This window comes from Pholcus phalangioides, unplaced genomic scaffold (genome assembly GCF_987345545.1).
Source record: "Pholcus phalangioides strain wild (caught in Gottingen) unplaced genomic scaffold, Ppha-v1.0 ptg000009l_1, whole genome shotgun sequence".
In the NCBI taxonomy this organism is placed as follows: domain Eukaryota; kingdom Metazoa; phylum Arthropoda; class Arachnida; order Araneae; family Pholcidae; genus Pholcus; species Pholcus phalangioides.
In genome coordinates, this window is record NW_028301602.1 from 49,320,442 (window position 1) to 49,345,005 (window position 24,564).

The 24,564-nt window shown below is 37.0% G+C and overlaps 1 protein-coding gene across 2 annotated transcripts in view; it reads right to left on the minus strand.

Moving 5' to 3' along the window:
* Ube3a (ubiquitin protein ligase E3A) overlaps positions 1 to 24,564 on the minus strand; it is a 234,022-nt gene that overhangs the window by 94,222 nt on the left and 115,236 nt on the right. For both annotated transcript variants that reach the window (XM_089236467.1, XM_089236468.1), the window contains one exon: positions 15,524 to 15,668. In XM_089236467.1, coding sequence (XP_089092593.1) covers positions 15,524 to 15,668 — 145 coding nt within the window. The remainder of the gene's footprint in view (positions 1 to 15,523; positions 15,669 to 24,564) is intronic.

A 24,564-nucleotide genomic window follows, 5' to 3' on the forward strand; every position in this document is an offset into this window, starting at 1 on the left:
TTCGTGACATAGATCCCTCTAAGGTGCGTTCTTCACATGTAGAAAATTGGTAGAGGAAGCCTTGTCAACATACTCCAACATGCTTTATGATATGAAGAAGAAGAAACGGCAAACAGAAATCACAATGTTCTTTCAGAAAACATCGCCAACAATCGCTGCACTCTTTTACATTCCCTTCTACCTCTGCATCACTGTGATCTTCTCATGACGTTCAATAAACTAAATACACAAAAAAAAAATAAAAAAATTCATGATTGCAGTTATTCACAGATTTTCCATATTTGCAGTCACCCCTGGAACGGAACTGTAATTCGAAATATACACATTTTAAACACTGCATTATGCAGCAATTTTTGAAATGCATAAACCAACCTCAAAATGAAATTTTAACCTGAAAGCAACACATTTTCTTTCAAAAAAAACAATTTTTCCCAAAAATTCGGTTTTTTAGCCTAAAACACCTAGCCGGGGGAAGGGGGAAATGGGTATCTACACAGGGAGAAAATTTGACAAACCTGATTAAAAATGAACCTTTCAATGAGCTCAAAAGTGTTATCAGATTTAATCTGGTATAAAAATATATTTCAGAAATGACTAACAGAGTGGACATTTTAAAACTGGAAATTTTTTGGGACACAAACAAAAAATTTTTGATATGCAAAAAAATTTTTTTTTTCAAAATTTTGTTGTCAGTTTCATTTATCTATGGCACACATATAAAATTTGATTTCTAGTTTTTTGAAAAAAAATTCCAGATTTGCCCCAAGTCTCTTTGTTTAACACTTTTTTTTCAAGTTGGGACAGCAAGATTTTGAATTTTTGCTACAAACAATGATTTAAAAAAAAAAAAAAAATCAGATACCATCTGAAACAAATTAAGAAATGCCATATGACAAAGAATTAAATGAAGAACTAAAAAAAAAAATTAAAATCATTACCAGAGTGCTCTGAAATTTTGTAAAAAAATGATCTCAGAAACAGTTTGTACACTTTTTTTGGGAATGACCCGAACATACAACTTATGGGAAATAAAAGGGTAAAAATGAAATGGTGAACAACTCGCAGCCCAGTTTGACATCAGTCTAGTATGTCTTTCACATTGATAACCATTTATAATTTACTAGCTGATACCCGGCGACGCGTTGCCCGTCCCGTAAAAAATGTATATATGTATAGCTTATTAATTATTTCTTAATCAAAATATTTCTGCATTAAGTAAGAAAAAATTACTTTCATTTTTAAATATTTTAATTAAAAACTTCAGGCAAGCGCTTGTGGATACACAATATTTTTGTTTGTCCATCTGGTGTGTTTTGTACAAATTTTTGGGATTACCAACACGCCAACAGGCGACGTAAAGTTGTCTGTGTGAAAAACAGGGCTCAAGTAGGTTGATACCTGCTACTGCTAACGACTGGCTTTGCGCTTTGTTGATTGTCATGGCAAAAGTTAAGCGAATCGGGAACTGTAATCGCTTGAAAGTGAAAGGCATTTCTTCAGTGATAATTGCGATACGTGGAATGAAGACGTCTTCTCCTTTGGCACATCCAGTTAGAATCGTTGCTTCAATGATGTAATTGTGCAATTTCTTCACGCAGAGTCTGGTGCCATTGCAGAGTCTCTGTGTCTCCAAATTTCTTAAAAGCATTGTAGGTGCTCCGACTTTGAGGGTTAAGTTGTGTGGTGGCACACCCGGAATACCCAAAGAGTTTAGAAATTCTGTCTAAAAATTCAGAACTGTCGCGCTGTGACAGTGTCAACCGATTTGTAAGATGTGGAGTCTCCCGGAATAATTTTTAGGATTTTTTCGTTGATCTTGTTCACACTGTCATTTTTCGGTGCCAGAATCACTCTCTCACAAAGCCACTCATGGTTTCGGTGATTTTGTTGAATGTTTGGGAAGACTTTGTCTGCAAGTTCTTGAACTGAATTTAACAACTGACAAAATCCATTTGGGAACGTAATCAGTCCGGTGCTTGGGTCTACGGGAATTCTTCCATTGCCAAGTTTGATCAACTGATATGAAAATGATAACAGTGCCGAGTCATTTTGCAGTTGAACTCGCATGTTGGTGGATAATGATAACTTTTTAACTTCGTACCCGAGTGTTAACTTTGTGCCAGAGTTTTTTAAATTGAAACTATACCTATACGATGGGCGGTTGATAAGATAAAGGCCGCATTAGCACTTACAGAACACCCTGTATATAGGCTAGCAGAAATACCCAACAAAAGTGACAAACCGTTATAAAAGAATAAACTGTTATAATAACAGAATTAAAGGTGTGACAAACCATTGTAAAGGCATATATTCACGTCTGAAACGCATTGTTGGAATCCACGGTAACCAAAGTAAACTTTCCGAAAGTAATTGTTGAGGCCCCAAAACCATTGTTGCCCGACAGTTTTTCGCCTATTTCGGGCATTTGCCCAGCTCTGACGAACTTTTAAAGTAGCCTACGGTTCAATCCCGGTCCTGTTTGGTATATATGCAAAATCTGGCGACGATCGGTCTAAAACTGTAGATTTGTATAAAGAACATACATACATACTTTCACATTTATATATAAGACTAGCTATAATACCCGGCGTTGCCCGGGTACAAAAATAGGAAAGAAAACATGTTGTGAACTTGCACAATATAAAAAATGAGAGAAAAACATGCTATATATGAACTTGTATAACGAAAAAAATGAAAGAAAAACATTTTGCAACTTGCATAATTACAAAAATAAATAAAGGAACATGTTTCAAACTTGCACAATTGCCAAAATGGTAGAGGAATGCGGATTTGTATAATTAAAAAAATGCGGGAGATAAATCTGGATGATATAGATTATACCCTGTAATCTAAATAAGGATTTTGGCCAAATGCGCCTAGCTATAATACCCGGCGCTGCCCGAGTTTTCTTGAATGAGGCTTTTTGGATCATGTGATATCTCCCTTTTTCTTTGAGGGACATGCACACCGTGTCTAAGTTAACCAATATGGTGACTTCCTTAGCGACTCATGAAAGAAACAAAAATCTAGATTTAAAGAAACATAGAAATGAATATTTTTTTTTTCTTTTTTAAGGAGTGCCAAGTATTTTGATCCCCCCCTCCCCCACTTGAACTTCAAGTTACCTATCTGCCTGTTTCAGCTTTCAAAAATGTACTTTTTACGGGCCCATAATTAGTTTTAAAACATCATAAATTACATGAATTTATGCAGTTCAATATTAAAAGACAATACGGAGACATTAATGTTCATGCTTGAGAAGATATAAATAAAAAGTTGAAATCAATGCCATTGCATGAATATCCAGCTCGAAAGTAGGTCTGGATAATTACTTCATATTTAATTTCCTGAGCTTCGTATCTCTAAGCGAACTCTATATTTCAGAAATCGAGAATTCATACTATTTTTTATTATTCTTGTGACAGAAAACCCCACCAAATTTCCGCAACTTCTACAGTAAAATCGGTAATTTTAACACTGATTTCTATGAGGATCACCCTTCACCTGACCCTCAAAGCGATGATGATTATGACGCCTATTCAAAAAGCCTCATTACTGAGAGTATTGAAAATGTGTGGCAAACCATTATAAAGGCATAAACTATTATTCATATTCTGGGCAGCGTTGAAGAAGTGACAAACCATTGTAAAGGCATATGCACGTCTGAAACGCATCGCTAGGGAACCACGGTAACCAAAGTGAACGTTCTGAAAGTGATTGTTGAGGTCCAAAAACCATTGTTGCCCGACAGTTTTTTGCCCATTTGGGGCACTTGCCCTGCTCTGACGAAATTTTAAAGTAGCCCATCGTTCAAGTCGGGTCCCATTTGGTATATATGCAAAATTTGGTGACGATAGATCTAAATGTGTAGATTTGTATAGAGAACATACATACACACACACACAGACAGAAAGTCAATTTCATATATATAGATAAAACTGCAAAAAACATTCAGAATATATGTTGCATATCTATCGGTTTCAGAGCAAATAAATTTAGATTCAAAATAAAATCTTGAATTTAAAAATACTGAGACTGACTTTTTTCATCTTTGTTCTGGTATACACTTCATTATCACCCTTTAGCCCCCAAAAATAATCTTTGTGATATTTTAAATGTGTTCTCCTTGATATGGATGCTCAAAGTGAAGAATTCCTTAGTGCAAATGCTCTTCTCCATGCTTTCTTTGAGGTTTTTGCAATGGTCCTGCCTATTTCCTAGGAAGCCCTTAAACATGGAAAATCATGCTAGGAAGCCCTTAACAGGGGTCAGCACGGATCATGGCCTCAAAACTAGTGAAAATAGTGACCAAAATGTTTAAAAAAGTGACCAAAATGTTTAAAAGTGACCAAATAGTGATCAAAATATTTTTAGAAAGAGACCAAATGGACAATGAATTTTGATTATTACCAAATTGGATGAATTGAAATTGAATTTAGTTTTAACTTTGCATTTCAATAGAACTCATTGAAATATCTTTTTTTTTTACATAATCGTGTGAAATAAATCAAACGCATTCTACTGACCAGAAAAGTTTTGAATAACTTATCAAATTTATCACCAACTATGTGTGAGAGAATAACTACATTATATCCTTTCTGAGTAACAGTAGCAATGCCTTTCCCCATATTGCTTTCCACAACCCATCTTAAAATTAATTTAAGCAGGAAAAACTTCAAAATGGGAAAAAGTTTTCATATTCAAAGAAGCAAAAAAAATGAAATAACACAAAATTTGATGAGAGAATTCGTCCCATCTACATTCCAGTGGATTTTTCATTCATGTTATGCTATGAATGACAGTATACAAAATGTACTCAAACCTTTTTAACTAGTAAAAATTTGATTTACATACCTAGGTTTGTGTAATACGTTCCAACAAATTTTAATAAATTTACTATAATGATTATAAACAATAAAATTAAATTTTTAACAATATTATTTTAAATTATTAAATTAAAAAATTACTTAAATTATAAGTTATTAAATTAAAAAATTACTTAAATTATAAATTATTAAATTAAAAAATTACTTAAATTATAAATTATTAAATTAAAAAATTACTTAAATTATAAATTATTAAATTAAAAAATTACTTAAATTATAAATTATTAAATTGAATAAAGTATTTAAATTGTTATATTGAATAAAGTATTTAAATTATTAAATTGAATAAAGTATTTAAATTATTAAATTGAATAAAGTATTTAAATTATTAAATTGAATAAAGTATGAAAATTATTAAATTGAATAAAGTATGAAAATTATTAAATTGAATAAAGTATGAAAATTATTAAATTGAATAAAGTATGAAAATTATTAAATTGAATAAAGTATGAAAATTATTAAATTAACTAAATTATTTTAATTATTATACGTTGAGGGAGGGGCAATCCACCCTCCCCCAAGTATCAATGGCAGAGCCTACTGATGTATACATATATATGATGTATATCAATTGTCATCGTGCCACACCCCTAAGACCTTCAAGTATCTCCACCTATGGCTGGACTGGGAAAAGTGGGTGCGTACTATTTTACAGGCGGGGGGGGGGGCACCAAAATAATACTATCCTTGGGTGAGGGAGAAAACAAACCAGTTTGGTTTTCGAGAGATAAATTTGTAAAAATATATATTTTTCTTTTTTTTACACACAACATACATCCCTGAAAAAAAACACACATTTACTCTTTTACTGAGAAACGCAGGGGTGGGAAGTGACAAAGTCTATTTTGGAGCAGCTTTGAAACAGCAAAATGCAGGATCCGGAGCAGCAAAATATAGGATTCGGATCAGTTTTGGAGCAGCAAAATATACGATTTGGAGCAGATATTTATAAATTGGAGCAGGGAAAATAAGAATATTTTCGTTAACCCTCACCCCCTTTCAAAATAAAACAACTGCACTGTCTTTTGTTATCAAACATCTTTTCATCAGCTTGTTTTTTGTTTTCGGTATTTCAGGCTTTTGACACCTTGTTTGAAAGAGAGGCTGTCATAAAATTTTTCACACCAGTCTATTTAAGATGATTTTTGCTTACTGAGGGCACTATTGGCTGTCTGGAACCGCAGCACTTCAAATGGGCTAAAAATTTTCTATAAGTTTTCAATTTTTTCATACTCGGAAAGAAATTGTAGCAAAATGGGAGAGAATTTCGGAAGAATCAACACGACGTTTGGCGATTAAGTACTCATTATTTGGCGATCTGACACTCGTTATTCGGCAAAGTTTCTAAATTAGCAATCGTAATTCGGCGGAAACTCACTCTTTACTTCCGGAATGTAATTTTTTTTCAAGAAACATCGGGATTTGACGCAATGACGATCGACTACAGTAATTTTTGCTGCTTCCAGTGGCGACTTTTTTTTAAACGCGACTGACTCGCATTTGCACTTTAAAGCTGAAAGACCATTGCAAACCATCTTCAGTTGCACAATCACAGATATTATCGGGGTTTCACGATGGAAAGGCCGATAGTTTCAATAAGGCGTACAGTGGAATAAAACACGCTCTTAGAAAGAATCGTTTCGCAGTAAGCAGGAACAAAAAATTTTTGCCATCCTTTCCGAAATTCAGGGCACACTGAGGCAAAATTAGCTATTTGGCGCAGAAAAATACGAACATACACTATTGGAGCAGGATTGCGCAAGATCTTAATTTTGGCACAGTGTGGCGCAGAGTTCCCACCCCTGGAAACAGTATAATTTTGGCACTCCCCCCCCCCCCCGTAATTTTTAACAGAAAAAGAGGCTCAGCGGCCTTCCCCGGTAATTTTCCATGAACCTTGTAAGCACCAACGTGGCGACTTTTTTCGCGCCAAGGAATCGCCGTTTTGTGGTAGTCAATTCAAGATGGCTGACAAAGGGCACATAAAAAATTACAAAAAAATATATGATTTATAATATGAATCAACCTAATATGTGGCAATATGCGAAAATCGATAGAAATATATATAGAAATACGGAAAATTAGGATAAAATGAACACAAAAATCGAATCAACGACGTAAGGGGTTTATAAATGCGGTTGATACAGAGTTTATGGATGCTGCTGTCAGGGTTACCTATTTTAGCCACGTTAGCTTCAACTCCTCCCATAATTTTTAACGAACAGAAACAGTGAATTCGTCCCCCCCCCCTCACCTGGGACACCCGATTTACCATGGCTGTAATACAATTGTTTTTTCTGGAGGGGAGGGTAATTTTACTGCCCCTTGACTGTGAAATTCGATAATTTTGCAAAGGAATTTTTATTGCCTTTTCTTGAATATACCATTCCATCAAAAACGCCGTCCAAGGCATTGCCCCCAGACCCCAGTTTTGGATCTGATCACGGTATGTAGCAACCCGGGTCGCAAGTATGGACGAAAATTTACTATCGCCCGGGGCCGGTATCCACTCTTTTAAACAGAAAAAGAGTAAACTCTGCACCTTTCCTCGTTCAACACCCGTGGAATCAGACCCCCGCCCTCTCCTATTGCGGTCATAACAGCGACTCGAGACAAACACGCTTTAATAACTTCCGAGGTCTAAAAATGGGATTTTTTTACACATCAAGAATGGAGCGCAAGATGTCGATATTAAGTCAACAATCAGTATCGTGAAGATGCTCTAAATTAAGTTACGGCCAGAAGCGGATAAAGGTCAGTTGACGGCCGGGCATAAAAAAAAAATTAATATTAGGCCCTTTAAATTAGGAAAAAAATGTAAAGTAGGGGCCAAAGGCGCGCTCGGTGCAATGCCGTCTTAAAGCATGGGCCCACCCGGGGGCCTCACAAAAATGAGATCCGGTTGAAATTTCTAAGATTTGCCAGGTAGGGCCTCCGAAAAACCACTTGGCCCGGGGGCCCATGATGCTCTCAAGACGGCCCTGACTCGGTGTGCCCATCGTTAAATCCGCCTCTATTTACGGCTCGCATGCACGTTAACTGAGTTTTTATCAGCCTGATGACCAATTTTCATCTGATTTGGAAACCCTTGTGTTAAACTAAATGTTGAATTGCAGGATTCTGTGATCTTTTCATAAATAGTTCTCCTTTCGATCAAATTTGGGGGTACGGTTTCTTGCTGAGAGTTAAATCCAGTTAGAAAAATAGTACGAATGTTATTTGTAGATGGATCGCGATTTTCAATCGGATGATTTTTTTTTTATTGTAAGTAAATTCAAAATACCTGCGAGCTTCTTTAATCTTGGCCAGCTACAAGAGTATTCTCCAAAGCGTATTAATACGCTTAATACATATTAATAATACGCGTCTTTAATACACGCTTTGACATTCTCCCGTTGCGCGTAAGTTAGCTTCCGCACGGGCTCTCTTAAATCGTCATTTCAAATAACATTTAAAAAAATGAACAAAAGTAACGATAGAACAAACAACAAATGTAACTTGCTCGATGCTCCAAGAAAGGAATTCGGCCCTTAGGACTAAAACTTTTTAAAACAAATAAAATAAAGTATCAATTTTAAAATAAGATGAAAATGAAAGAACGAATGAGCACGTGGGGAAATAAGAAAGAATGGTAGTGGGGGGGGGGGGAATTCTTCATAGCCTTTCAAATACCCTTTCATTCTAGTTTTTTTTTCCAACCGGCTTTTCCATAAAATGACGATTCTTTAACCAAGGAGCTTTCCTTCCAAGCACCTTGAAATCAAGTTATGTTGACGTCACACGGTATGCTCCCGGGAAGATAAGACGCCGTCGATCGTAGTTCAATGAAGGGAGGGAGAAAATTGGCGATATTGAACCGGTAAAGTTCCTCCTTGAAGAAAAGAAAAACACTGACAGCAGAAAAACGCACGAGACCGAGGTATTTTTGCTAAAAAAGTGATTTTTAGTGAAAAAAGTGACCCGTGCCGAGCCCTGCCTTAATCATGTAAAAATAATAAATCATGCTCTTTCGTTTCAACCTTTTTTGAGTTTTTTGGTAAGTTCCTGTATCTCCCATTCTTTACTATTACAGTATAAAACCCCTCTTTCAATTTTTGCTACAGAAAACATTGGAAACATGTCTTTTTTTAATGCTGATGATTTCTCATCTAGGGTTGTGAAAAATGATTCAATGTGGCAGAGCTTTATGTATTATAGTGGAATTTGTGTCAATGGTGGCTTTTGGAGATCAGTCAAGTTACCATTTGACATTGTGAATGCCAATAGAGACAGTTTTTTGTAGCCAATTTCTTTTATACCACTTATATCCTCAATGGGACAGAGCTTGTGCCATGTCTGGTTCTACGGTTTCTTTTATAGTACAGAACTTTTAATGTGCAGAGTGTGGTTAGTCTTCATGGTTTGCCTTGATCAGTCATACCAAAAGTGATACTGCCATACTAAAGTGAGTCTTGTATGACAGTACAAGACTCAATCATGCAAGGTTATTTGAGTGGTTCCCCCCGCCCAGCTATATTCCATATACAACCACCACACACACAGCAAAACTCACCTCAAAAATATTTTAAGCCTAAAAAAACCATACCATTTCAACAAGCAAATGAGAAATGGGTATTATTACAGAGAAAATGAATCACCATGAAAGAGTGAGTAGAATGTGAAGAAAATTGACCAGCATATAGAGAATGCATACAGAAATGTGATTTTAATTTCAACAAATGGTATAATACAGGGATTGAATATACAAGTTGGTCAGTAGAAAGTTGAGCCATCTCTTGCAGCGATACAAGCAGCAACCCTTTGAGGTACAGATGAAATAAATGTGTGGATGGTGTCCTGAGAGATGGATGATTATATGCTTCCAACCATACTCTACAGTTTGTCCTCCAATTAAGGCCGAGGCAGATCAAGCAAACGATGACCAATCGGGTCCTACACATGCTCAATGGGTAAGAGATCTGGAGACAACTATGCATCCAGGTACCTTGCAGTGCTTGTCTGCTGATGATTGTCGTGCTGGGAAGATCAGCTAGCACTGTCTAACTGGAAATCAGCATTTTGCAACCGTTGAAGGTAGGGAAGTACAAGCAGCTGTAGCACTTCACTCAAATACTGTCGTGCAGTCATTATGCCTCTGATATACACCGGGGGGACCAGCTATCCATGGTGATGGCATCCCAAACCATGGTACCCCATTGTTGAGCAGTAGCACATCCAACACATGTAGCAAGATCGGAGTCATCCCCATGTCGCCTCCACACTCTTATTCAGCAACTTTCACTGGTAAACCAGAAGCACGACTCATCACTAAACACAATATTGTGCCATTCAGTTGTCCAAGCAGCTCTAGCAACACTTGCCACCACTGCAATCCGTGGCATTAGTGCCTGTATGTCAGTGACAGTACTCATAAAGGGCAGCACAACTGAATACCACTTTTGACCAATCATAGAAAAATTGCTCTCGCTGATGTTGAAGCATCGAATACACCCTGCAAAATGTTGACAATCCTGAACTGCAAAACCGTCACCACATGCCTTTGAATGTTCGAATCCAAGCATTCCAACATCTAGGTGCACCAGTACTCTTACATGATCCACATTTCCTTCTTCACACCATCTGAACATCCTTTGAACAGTGGATGCATGTAGGCCTGTTTCATATACAATGAAAGGGCCAACCAGCTGTTCATAGGCCTAAAACAGAACCCTTCGTAAACACATCTAGTTGCTGAAACTGGTTTTGTTATTATTGTTGTCAGCCAGGCATCCCTTCAACTACACGTGTCTTCTGAAATGAAAAAACTCGAAAAATGTGTTTTCCCCTCAGTGACAGGAAGTAACAGTTGATTCATCTAGCATTTCCTTCTCTTTTATCTCGGCAACTAATCACGTGACAAACCTGTATGTCAGATCATTTGCATAAATCGTTCAACTTTGCATTCCTGGCAATTTGTATAATTATACAACCAAATCTTCATGGTTTTGCATTTTCTCTGTCAGGCAGTATATAACAGTTTTCAATAGACCATTCTTAACTGAGGAAAAAGTGCATTTTCACAAGAGCATCAAGTGCCATTGATGACATAAAAATAAGGTTACCTATTTGAAGGATGTAACTTGCTGTCTGTATTTTGAGGGTTGTCAACTTCCGTACTGTACTTTTGTACTTTTTATAAAATATGCAAAACATTCTTTTTTTTAATGTAACATCAAATGATATAATGCAAAATAAGGAAAGGCTGTAGCTGTTATTGCTACTTACAAAAGATAGATGGACTAAATTTGTTAATATTGGCTTCCAGGAGGAGTTTTGGTTTTTCACATACTCAAACTTTCAGAGTGGCCTATTGCATGGTAGCATTCTAACTGCACAAAAACCACAAAATTTGAGGTACAGAAAAACTTCCAAAACTCAAATGAATGTTGAGAATCTGCTATTACTTGAACCTCTTTGAAATTTAGTTGCACATGGGCCATAAAATATTTTCCTGCATAAGGTTATAAGAGACTTATATAGGACTAGACCAAACTACTTAGCAAAATTTCAATAGCTATGTGGTAATTTTGCAAAGAAAGAACTTATTGAATTGATAAAAGCTTGGAATTAGCTGCAAAGACAAAAAAACTTTAAAAACTATAATACAATGAAACCTGTGTAAGACACTGTATCAAGTAATTCAAGTATTACGTCAGTATCGATGGGAAGGAGGGGGTTTCCAATTTGCTGACTTTTGATGACGGGGGGGGGGGGGAGGGGGGTTTGGATCACCCATCCTTTATAAAAATATGAAATATTCTTAAGTGCATCTTACTCTGTGTGCCAAAAACGAGAAAAATCTTTCGCTAGTTTGTGGATACTTGAACTAACATTCTCACTAGTGATAAATCCCTTGCACAGACACTTCAGCTATCTCTAAATGTTCCCGGGCAGCTTAAATGCTCTGGAACTGTGCAACACATCACTCAAGTGATGCATAATTATGCCATGGATCACTTAAATTATCTGGGAATGTTCTGCGGATAACTTGACTGATGTAGAACTGCACTGAGGGGCCACTTAAGTGCTTTTAAATTGTGCCACATGTCACTCAAGGGATCGCTAAATGTGCCCCGGATCGTTTATTAAGTGTTTTGGAACTGTGTCGCGGGTTACTCAAGTGATCTGAAAACATGCCATGGGCCAATTTATTTTTACAAGATTGGGTTTGAGGGGGCAAGCCATATCAGGTAACCTTCGGGGCCACATTTGGTCTGCGGGTTTACCATATATGGCTTAAAGGGTGGGTCGCAATGAATTTCTTAAAGAGAAATTTTTTGAGTTCGTACCCTTCAAATAGCATTGAAATTAACAGAAATTGATTATGATAACATACAAAAAGGTATTTTCTTTCAAAATTTTAATTTTTTTAAAAATGTTTTTTTACATTAAAAAATATTTTCTTTCACCTGAGGGGGAGGCACACAAGCCCCTTATGCGCGCCCTCCAGCGTACGTTTCTGATCCCACCAATATGCATTAGAAGGTGGGGTGGCAGTGCTGACTAAATTTTGCTGACGGGGGGGGATCAAAAATGGCTAAAAATTTGCTGACATAATACTTTAACGGCCCCTATGAGATGAAAACCTATCTTAAACGGAATCAAAAGAAAATCTGTTTGATGATCAGCGCTTTGAAATGCACCTTTATGAGATAGAATATAATTTGAATACTGGATGTTCATTAGGGTGGGTCGAACACAATGAAATTTTTATTTTCAAATCGCTATAGTGCGGAAAAGTTGCCTCCTTTAATAAGAAGAAAAACGACATAAAAAATTTAAAAATCGCTTGATATCTTCCGGTTGCACATCGATTATGTTTATGGAAATTGATGAAATCGAAAATTTTTCTTGAATTTTTTAATATTAGATAAAATTCTATGATCGACATGCAAAAGTTTGTTACGCTTATTTTATGGTTCAATAAAGTAAAATAAATTAAAACATCATTAACATTTCAATGTTTATTGGTCACGCAGAGTGTTCGAAAAACAGGAATTTACCAAATTTTTGCTACTTTCATTGTGCAGCTTTTCGTCCGTTTTGTCAGAATAGAACGATCCAGAATTCATCACTTGGAGGTGGCTGCACGTCAAGTTCCACCCACACGCAGCCCAATCAACCATCCAAACTAGGCGTGTGCAATTCACACTATATTTGAAAAATAGTTATTACAATTGACTAGAATTCGGTGGTCTGACCTTTGGAAGAAATCAAGCATGACTGATTTTGATAATAGCGTAGATCAGTGATGTAGCTATCTCTATCTCCATGTCACATCCTTTAGTTGAGGCCTCTGTAACAATTTAGGCATATCCCTTAACTGTCTGAGTCTGACTGGATCACGTGTGAACTGCACGTGGAAAGACCACTACAGTGAATCGTGGATCTACTCCCTTTCAACGAAATTCCTCTCCGTCATATTTTTTCCGCATATAGATGGTGCAATGAATCAATGAACGTCAGGACTCTGCCATCGGACTTATCCTGCTGCCGAGATCTCTTCCAGCCCAGCTTCGTTACGGAGTCTGGAACAAAATATGTGCATCTGACAATCTGAGCCGTATTTATTGTTATGCGGGGATGTTTAGTGCTGTCATCTAAATTTGAAATTATGAGTGAAGTGAAATGATTGAATATTTGTACCGTTGTAAGCCTGTTGCTGTCAATGGCAAGATTTTTTAACAGGGGAATCGGCTCGCATTCGCGCCTCAAAGTCGGAAACTACAGATATAGATGGTGCATCTATAGGGCCAAAATCTTTCTCTGAGCCCATTTGATAACAGCTTACTGGATGTGAAAGCTCTCTGTGTTGGAGTATGAATCTGTAGATTGTTGGTTTCTAGAAGTAGACAGAAAGATGCTGAGAAAAGACGAGTAGTACTGTATTTATTAGGCATATCCAAAACAATAAAGTAGGGAAATTTTCCAGGGGATTTGTCAATTTGAGATCCTGGTCGTCTGTCACATCCTGGATAGCTAAATGCGGCCAATAGAGTGCTTAGGTTATAGGAATACTTAAGTTAGCCAAATCCTTTTGAGAACCAGAAGTTCTCTTCATCTTGAAATCGTACGTGCCTCTGTGGTTCCACATGAAAAAGAACAAGTATTTCAATGATGAGCTAAACATGTTTTTCCAGCGGTTCAAAAATTGTGGTATTTATTTGATGAGAGAGACTTACTTAAAGTTGTTGATCAAGTAGTTGAATTCAATGCGTTCTTTGGACAGCCTGAAAATTTACTGTTGGCTATGATTGTTGATGGCATTCGAGAGAACTTGGATATAGAAGAACTTTAACCCTTTTTATACCCAGACGGTACTTTAAAGTACCAGGGTAAATAAATTTGTTTCGAATTAATTAATTGTTTCAAAAACATTGTTTATATGTTTTTTTAGTTTCTCTTTAATTAGAACTAAAATGACCTACCAAATAATTTGCATGATGACTATTTGTTATTGCCATCACATTTATGCTTTTATTTTAACATATTATAATTTTCCTTTTATTCTATTTTTCTCAATGTCGGATATAAAGGGTAAAAGCAAGACAATCCGCCTCTAAAGGAAAAGCCATTAGACACTTCGTGCTATGTAAGAAAACCTTTAAAGCTACCGAATACACTAAAATTATTAACCGGAATACTTGCCTCTTGTATCCTTCTATTCTTCCCCCAATGCTACGGGAAGTACGTGATGATATAATATCATTCATCAATTCCGACACTAACCACATCAGAGGCATCGAAAGGTTTATCTGACGGACTCAGACAGTCGAGAGATGCATCAAACTTGTTACCAAAGCCCAAACTAAAGTATATAGACATGAGAAGCTTAAGTGTACATCAGATCTACGCTATTATCAAGATCAGTTATGACTGATTTCTCCAAAAAGTCATATTTTGAACGTGTTCATTTCGATGACTAGTTTTGAGATATATAATGTAAATTATACGCACATGCCTATTTTGGATGGTTGATTGGGTTACGTGTGGGTGGAACTCGACGTACAGCCACCTCCTTGTGATGAATTCTGGGTCGTTTTGTCGTAACAAAACGGGCAAAAAGCTGCATAATGAAACCCGCAAAAATTTGGTAAATTCCTGTTTTACGAACACGCTGAAAAAAACCAATAAACATTAAAATATTAATGATACTTTAATTTATTTTACTTTATTGAACCATAAAATATGCGTAACAAACTTTTGAGTGTCGATCATAGAATTTTATCTAACATTAAAAAAATGTAAGAAAAATTTTCGATTTCATCAATTTCCATAAACTTCAAGTTCAATGTGCAACCGGAAGATATCAACCGATTTTGAAATTTTTTTACGTAGTTTTTCTTATTAAAGGAGGCAACATTTCCGCACAATGGCGATTTGAAAATAAAAATTTCATTGTTTTCGACCCACCCTAATGTTCATACAGGTTTCACCGTGGCTACAGTTCTGTTGAGGAAAATTATGTTTAACATATGAAATTTTTTAAATTTTCATTTTCCACAAAAAATAATTTGCCTATAGTTCACTAGTCTAATGACCTTAAGTTTTTTCATTAAAAAACTCAATAATAAATAAACATTTAAATTTGAGCTTACCAAAATCAGGGTTGAAAACCTCCTCAACAACAAGCTGAAAAAACTCTTTTGACACCCCTCCTTCATCAATACCTTGTTCACCTTCAAACTCAACAACTAATTGCTTTTTTAGACTACTGGGACTCTCCATGGCTATCATTTCCAGCTGAAAAAAACAAAGATAACTATAAGAGGTGTCAAAAAAGTCAGAAAATCAGCTACATAAAGGAATGAAAAAAATATATACATAAAATTATAAGTTTATATTCATGATTCCAAGAACATACATATCCTTACAATTTTCCTATATAGTGATAACTTCTTTCCATAGAATTTTTGATACTGGGGAACCTAAAGCTTTTTCCAAACCTTCTGCAGCATTCCTGAATTGTACACCACTATTGAGATGAAAGTACACTTTTTCGTGGGTTAGAAATGGTCCCTTGAAAACTCTATTATACACTACCTGACGTAGAAAATGCAAAACCATGAAGATGTGGTTGTATAACTATAAAAATTGCCAGGAACGCACAGTTGAACGATTTATGCAAATGATCGGACATACAGGTTTGTCACATGATTAGTTACCGAGATAAAAGAGAAGGAAATACCAGATGAATCAACAACTGTTACTTTCTGTAACTGAGAGGAAAACCCATTTTTTTTTAGTTTTTTCGTTTCAGAAGACACGTGTAGTTGAAGGGATGCCTGGCCAACAACAACAAAACCAATATCAGCAACCAGACGTGTTTACGAAGGGTTCTGTTTTAGGCCTATGAACAGCTGGTTGGTCCTTCTATTGTATCACAGCTGAAACGGGCCTACATACATCCACTGTTCAAAGGATGTTCAGATGGTGTGAAGAAGGAAATGGGGATCATGTAAGGGTACTGGTGCATCTAGATGTCAGAAGGTTTGGATTCGCACATTCAAAGGCATGTGGTGACGGTCCTGCAATTCACGATTGTCAACATTTTGTAGGGTGTATTTGATGCTTGAACATCAGCAAGAGCAATTTGGTGATGATTGGTCGAAAGTTGGAATTATTGCTTTCATTTGTTTTAGAACTAAAATTATCTCTTTCATTAATTTTGGAATTATCACTTTCATCAAACACAATGTTGAAATTATATCTTTCATTAATTCTGGAATTATCCTTTGTTAATGATAAAATTATCTTTTTCATTAATTTTGAACTATCAATGCTGAAATTATTTCATAATTTATTGTTTTAAACTCCTATTTATGCCATAAGAAAATAACGAAGATTGCGCAGAGATATTCACCAAGTCACATGATCGTCTGATAAATGATGTTGCAGACAACCTTCTCAGCACTGCCAAGGTGAAGACTACTGACATCATACTCCCTCCAGTAATATAAGCTTGATGGTTAAGGCCACACACAACAATTCATTAGAAATTTCTCAGAGGAATGTTTAAAAGGTACATGCAGGATATAATGGTAGACGTGATTGGAGGTCCCAATTCTTCAAGAAATAAAAAATGTAGTTGCAATGTAGTTGAATATTCAATAATATTTGAAATTTAGTTGATTTGATTGAATTCCACTCTTTTGTGTTAAAAGCATGTTATGGAGCACACTTTCTCAATTATCAGGATTATTTTTCTTCTCACTCATCATTACTCACTGTCACATAAAGGTGAATAAGGATACAGGGATCATGATAAACTGAAACTTTTTTCCAAAAAATAAAAACTTTGAAAATTGAACTTCAAAGGGCTGTGTAGAACATATTGAACAACAGACATTTTCAGATCATGTAAACAAACTTTATATTTAAAAAAATAGTTCAAATAGTCACTATTTGAATTATTCTTGTATTTTTCATTTGCATTACTGCACAATAACACAAGTGAAATGCTATTTGTATAACTTAAGACATTTCCTCTATGCTCAAAACTGTACTTCTGTCTAGGCACCTCTGTGTTGGGGACAAATCTGCACTATGACTGGAAATAATGTTACATAAATAAAAGGTGATTATTTTAATTTTTTTCTAAATTACCAAAAAACCAATGAAATAAAGTAAACTCCTGACTCAGTCGAGTGCCTAGAGGCCCTCGGATCTCCAAGGTTGGTGCGATCTGCACATTGAAAGTTTGATAAAAGTAAAAGACAGGAATTATTAAAAAGACAGACTGCACAAGAAGCAGTTTCAGATTTACTGATGCACAATGCAAACTTTGAATGGCAAAGCTTTTAAGACTGTTATTCTTAAGCACTTTACAATCAAAGGGCATAAATTCCCTTTATTAATAAATTAAAGGACATAAAAAAAAAAAGGACATAAATTCCCTGAATGAAAACAAGTTTGTCCTGTTTTCTTTCCTCTCCTGATCATCCCAAAGCTTTGTTGCAACCTTACAATTTTTCTCCTTTTCGTTTTTTGTATACCCTGATAATGTGATTTTTTTCCTTACATATGATGTATCTTTTTTATAAGAGTGAAAGAGAACAGGTAGGGTGAGGGTGGAAAGAAATCTAACTTTGTACCTACATTGTTATCACTTTATCCTTTATACTATCTTACTCTTTTATTTGTATTTTTCTCCTTCCCTTTCTCTAATGTGCTGTCAGGTTAGGATAAGGTTAAAGGTTATTATATTTATTGCAGATTTGTCAAATAGCGAGCAACCGAATTTCTTGCCAATTCACTTGTAAGCAAAGAGATTAAGAAAAGCAAAGCTCTTCCCTCAAGTTGAGAGTTGGTGAATCATTTTTCAACAAAAACGACAAAATGAATCATTCTCATATTGGTTGCTGTCAGTCTGTTTTGAATTTATTTCTTGTAATTCAATAAAATTTGAATTTAGAAGAGTTGATCCACTTTGCTCAAGAATATTGAGAAGACACCAACGAATAAGGCAAATACACAAAAAATAATAAAAGTCCTAATGCATTTCAACACCAATGGGTGCTGTCTTCAGAGGAAAAATTTAACCACTAGTCTCGCTGACCGAGTTTCCCACTTGGGTTGAATAAATACCAAACCTTCATGCTCGGTTGCTCAGCGGAAGAAGTACGTCTGTTCACTTCAAACGTTGTGGTCAGAATGAAGCTGTGAGCCTGAGTGAGATACTAATGCAGCGTCCTGATTGGACATTTGCGGAATAGTGCTATCCGATTGGTCCATTTGAATTTTCTTGTAATTCCTGCTTGAAATGAATTTAAGCCATGGTGTTGCGATCGAGGGTGCAGATTTATTATCGTTCACTAGTATATTTTTGAAGGCCCGAATATATGTGCCTTCGTAGAAATCTAGATCAACTGTGGACTTGACTTTGTGAAAAACTCTCACTTCTTGAAATTTGAATTTATGGCCTTCTTGCCAACAGTGAGCGGCATTGGTTGATTTTTCACATTCACGATTCTTAACACAGTGAGCGTGTTCATTTAATCTTGCTTTTATAGGTCTCCTTGTCTGTCCTATATAACCAAGAGAGCAATCACCACACGGAATGTAATAAATGCCCCATTGTTTATTCTGAGGTATAGCATCTTTAGGGGGCATGAAACCTGTTGTGAAAACTACATCAACTATGAACTAAAAACTGTGGTCAATGCCGTCCTTCTTCGGTTGTTTACCTTTTCTACTTCCCGGGCCACAATGTTTTGCCGCTCTGTATAACCACATTTAATCATGTTATATAATAGTTTTTTTTGTCACATTAAAGTATGCTATTTTCCTACAATATGCTGATCAATACAATTCCGTTTCCGGCTTCACCATTTCTTAAAAAATACAACAGATATGGCGACGAGGAAAGTTTGAATGTTGGTATCCTTTCCAAACGATGGCGAAAATTAATCCCAGTGCCGCGGATATTCATCAGGTGCTACTCCAACAGCAGCAATGGATGGAAAATTTGTTGGCAGCTCAGCAACGAAACCAACAGGCACTGCTGGAGCAAATTCTTGGACGACGAGCCGGATCACCGAAGGTAAGCATCTCTGCATTTCGTCATTTCGATAGGATCCACGACCGTTGGAGCACGTACCTGTGCTGCCTGAATCAACATTTCGAAGCTCACGGCGTCACCGAAGACGAGCAGAAACGTGCATATTTCTTGTCATGGGTCGGTGTTGAAACTTTTGAATTACTTCAGAAACTGTTCGCGGAAGCCGATGTCGCAACTCGTTCGTATGCGGACATTGTACAGAAACTTACTTCTTATTTCGAATCTAAAACCCATGTGCTTACTGCTAGATGTGAATTTCTCAGATGTCATATGCAATCAGGCCAGACGTACGCGGAATGGGTCGCTGACGTACTGCGACAACCCAGCATAACTACCCAGGGATGACAGGAATGACAACGATTGACTAGAGATGTGGCATGATGGGTCCGGAACCAGCCGGCAATGTAATAGCAACAGAGAGACGAATTATTTCATACTTCAGATGACTCACCCAAAGTGATGTATCTCGAGTTGAAAGGCGAGAACGAATGCGGCTTAATGCGAAGTGGCGGCGGGAATTTATACCTATAAAAGGAAATACGGAATGATCCAACTCCTGGGACCGACCATCTCAGGAAAATACACATCAGAGCACAGCCAATAGGAAAATACAACGTCTAATTTACATAAATAAATGAAAATAGATTTTTTATAGGAACTTTTACAAAAATAAGAATGGCAACAATAAATTAAAATGGCGATGTGATCAAGATCGCACATTTTACCGGAATATGAACAATGAAAATATCACAGACTAATTGAATTAACCGTGCACGGTTATAAAAAGGTAAGATAACATAATAAATTCTAGTAAAGATTATACAATTACAACTATATAAACATGTTTCAAAAATAAGAGATAGAGGCAGGTTTGGCAAATTCCCCAAAGGTTCCCAACTATTGTTACAGTACGAGGAATTGCAAGGGACTGTAGATTTGTAGTTGTGATGGATGTTCCCAATCTTTCGTGGACTCTTTAATTCGTGATGCCATAGTTCTTCATACTCCTCATGACCAAGTTCGCTCTACGGCTCTCCAGCATACGAACCCCAGTCTTGAAGATGTCCTCAAAATTACGGAAGCTTTTGAAGCCACCCAGCGCACCGTGCAGACTCTGAAAGAGAATCCTAATGGTCCATCAACTTTCAATAATCCTCCGCCGTGTGAAGTTCTGCAAATGAAAAATTCATACTCAAAGTCGCGGTCGAAGAATTCCAAGAGAAGTGAAATTCAGTCTTCGAAAAAACCTGGTGATGTACCTGGTACCTGTTATGGCTGTGGCGGAAGACACCTGAGGTCCGAGTGTAAATTTCGTGAGGCCACGTGTAATTTTTGCATAAAGTAGGCCATATTTCTGCCGTTTGCTATTCAAGAAAAAAAAATCGAATGCAAAGAAAAATTCTCCAAATCAGAAACATCAGCGCGCTAGTACCTCTTTTCAGATTACAGAAACTGTAAATGCTGGCGTGGACTGTACAGATAACAAATTACTCATTTCATTGATGGTTAATAACCAAGAGATGCCTTTTCAATTAGATACGGGTGCTTCATGTTCCTTAGTTGGGACCAGTGGATACAAAGCTCTTGGGTCACCACCGTGCAGTCCATCTACTACAAAGCTGAAAGGATATGGCTGTGTTGAAGTTCCGCTAAAAGGAAAAATTCTGGTCACAGTAAAATATAAGGGTAAAACCATGGACCTTCCTCTTCTAGTTGCAAATACTGCAGAAGGATGTAATATTTTTGGACTAGACTGGTTCAAAGCGTTTGATTTTCACATTGATGACTCTGTTCAGCGAGTGATTACATTGGCAAGAACTACTCTTCATGAAAAATTGTCTGCACAAGTTTTCCAGAGGCATGAAAATGTATTTCGAGATGAACATGGGAAGTGTAATTCTTACAAGGCTAGTGTTTTTCTGAAGCCAAATGCTCGACCGAAGTTCTGCAAAGCACGTCCTATTCCATTTTCTCAGGAGATTGCTGTCAAAGCAGAAATTGATCGTCTCACTTCTGCAGGCATCTGGAAGCCATGTACTACAAGTCAATGGGCAGCTCCTATAGTTGTTGTAAATAAACCAAATGGTTCTATTCGCATTTGCGGTGACTACAAAGTCGCAGTGAACTCTCAAATCGATGTAAATCAGTACCCTATTCCAAGACCTGAAGAATTATTCCAGAAACTCAAAAACGGGCAAAGATTTTCCAAGATAGATCTTTCCGATGCCTATCTTCAACTTGAGTTGGGTGACGATTCAAAGAGACTGTTAGTTGTTAATACACCCTATGGATTGTTCGAGTGCCAAAGACTTCCTTTCGGAGTGGCTAGTGCACCAGCCATATTCCAGTGCTTCCTTGAACAGCTCATAGCTGGTATTCCTGGTTGAGCTAATTACCTGGATGACATTATTGTCGCAGCTCCTAATGACGAGGAACACTGCAAAGCTCTCGATGAACTCTTTCATCGTCTAGAAAGCAATGGTCTTCGCTGTAGCAAGCCAAAATGCAAATTATTCCAGTCCGAAGTTGACTACTTGGGGTACATAGTCAACGCAGATTGGGTGCAACCATCAGATTCTAATATTGTAGCAGTGAAAGACTTACCCAAACCTAAAAATATCCAGGAACTGCATTCATTTATTGGAAAAATCAACTACTATAACAAGTTCATTCCTGGTTTTTCTCAGCTGGCAGGTCCTTTGAACAAACTGCGAAGAAAAAATGTCAAATTCGAGTGGAAGCAAGAACAAGAGGAAGCATTCCAGAAATTGAAAGAACACATTGTTAAAGCTACCAGACTAGTGCATTACAACTCAGAATTGCCACTGATTTTGGCAACTGATGCATCATCTTATGGCATAGGTGCTGTGATTTCTCACAGATATTCCGATGGTTCAGAAAACCGATTGCTTTTGCTGATGCATCATCTTATGGCATAGGTGCTGTGATTTCTCACAGATATTCCGATGGTTCAGAAAACCGATTGCTTTTGCTTCCAAGACATTGACTGATACACAAAAAGCCGACAGTCAAATAGAAAAAGAGGCTTTATCCATTATTTATGGTGTGAAAAAATTTCATCAGTATTTGTATGGCAGAAAATTTGAACTCCTTACGGATCACCAACCCCTGATATCCATATTCCATCCCAAAAAGCAACTTCCCGTAATGACTGCTCAGAGACTTCAACGTTGGGCAATTATTCTTATGGGAAAAAATGACGATATCAAATATAGACCAACAATGCAGCATGGAAATGCTGATGCTCTTTCAAGACTTCCAGTTGGTTCAGATGTAGAATTTGACAAATCAGAGAATGCATGCAACAATATTGATGTACAGGTGGATGAATACATATCTCATTATCCAGTTGACTACAAAGCAATACAAAAAGCAACTGCTAAGGACAAAACTTTGAAAAAAGTTCTTCGTTATATTCAGAATGGGTGGCCAAAAGACTTGCCAGAGAACAATGAGGATGTAAAACCATACTTTCTAAGAAAAAATTCACTCTCTGTCAACCGAGGTATCTTGCTACTCCAAACTGAATGTCTTCGTGTAATCATTCCAAAGACTTTGCAAAGTTCAGTTCTCAAGACTCTTCACATTGGTCATTGGGGAATGGTTCGAATGAAACAGATGGCTCGAAGATATTGCTGGTTTCCACAGATCGAGCAGCAGATTGAAAACACTGCAAACCAATGCCAATCATGTCAACGTGAGAAAGCTTGTCCAAAAGCAATGTTCCAGGACTGGCCAAAACCAGATGATCCTTGGCACAGAATTCATATAGACTTTGCGGGTCCCTTCCAAAATTCCATGTGGCTTATCATTGTTGATGCATATTCAAAATTTCCTTACGTGATCGAGATGAAATCCACTACTTCAGAAGCGACTATTGAAGCTCTAAAGAAAGTATTTATCATTGAAGGTTTGCCGATCACACTTGTGTCAGACAATGGTACAATATTTACTAGCAAAGTTTTTCAGGACTTTTGCAAATTGAATGGTATAGAGCATCTTACTACTGCTCCATTTCATCCCGCCTCTAATGGCGAAGCAGAACGTTTCGTCAGGACATTCAAAGAAGCTATGAAAAAAGCTGTGTGGGGAGGAGACCACAAGTCAGAAGCACTCCAAAAGCTTTTGATAACATACGGGATAACACCGAAACCTGGTTGTGATAAGTCTCCTGCAGAACTATTGCATGGCAGACAGCCTAGAAATCTGCTCTCCCTCTTATTCCCTCCAAAGGATAAAAAAAATTACACTTTCACAAAACAGTACTACCCACAAGTTCAGTATTAACAGCAGAGTTTTTTGTAAGAACTATTCGAATGGTCCTAAGTGGGTTAATGCCAAAGTTCTCAAACATCTTGGCAAAATGATGTATGTCGTTCAGACGAATCGTGGGAAATGGAAACGTCATCAGAACCAAATGAGAAAAGATCATTCTTCAGAGAAACATCCTGCAATGCCATCTTCTGAGTGCTGTATGGACTATCAAATATTGCTGCCTCCTTCTACTAACGATTCAAGGTGTCCAGAGACTGCTCCCAAACCTGCTGCTGGTGGTTCTGCGGTTACTGCCAATACTTCAGTTGGACATCCTGAATGCTCTGCACCGATTTCGAGTCAACCCTCTTCTGTTCTTCGTAGGTCAACTCGTAAGAGAACACCGGTCGAGAGATTCATTCCATTGCGAGGGGAGGAATGTTGTGAAAACTACAACAACTACGAACTAAAAACTGTGGTCAATGCCGTCCTTCTTCGGTTGTTTACCTTTTCTACTTCCCGGGCCACGATGTTTATCCGCTCTGTATAACCACATTTAATTATATTATGTATTAGTTTTTTTGACACATTAAAGTAGGCTATTTTCCTACAATATGCTGATCAATACAATTCCATTTCCGGCTCCACCATTTCTTAAAAATACAACAAAACCAAAGTTTTTAGTGGGCACATCTATGGTTGTTAGGTTAAACTTTTTAAGAAGATTCTTAAAAAGTTTTAATCGGATAGCACTATTCCGCAAATGTCCAATCAGGACGCTGCATTAGTATCTCATGCAGGCTC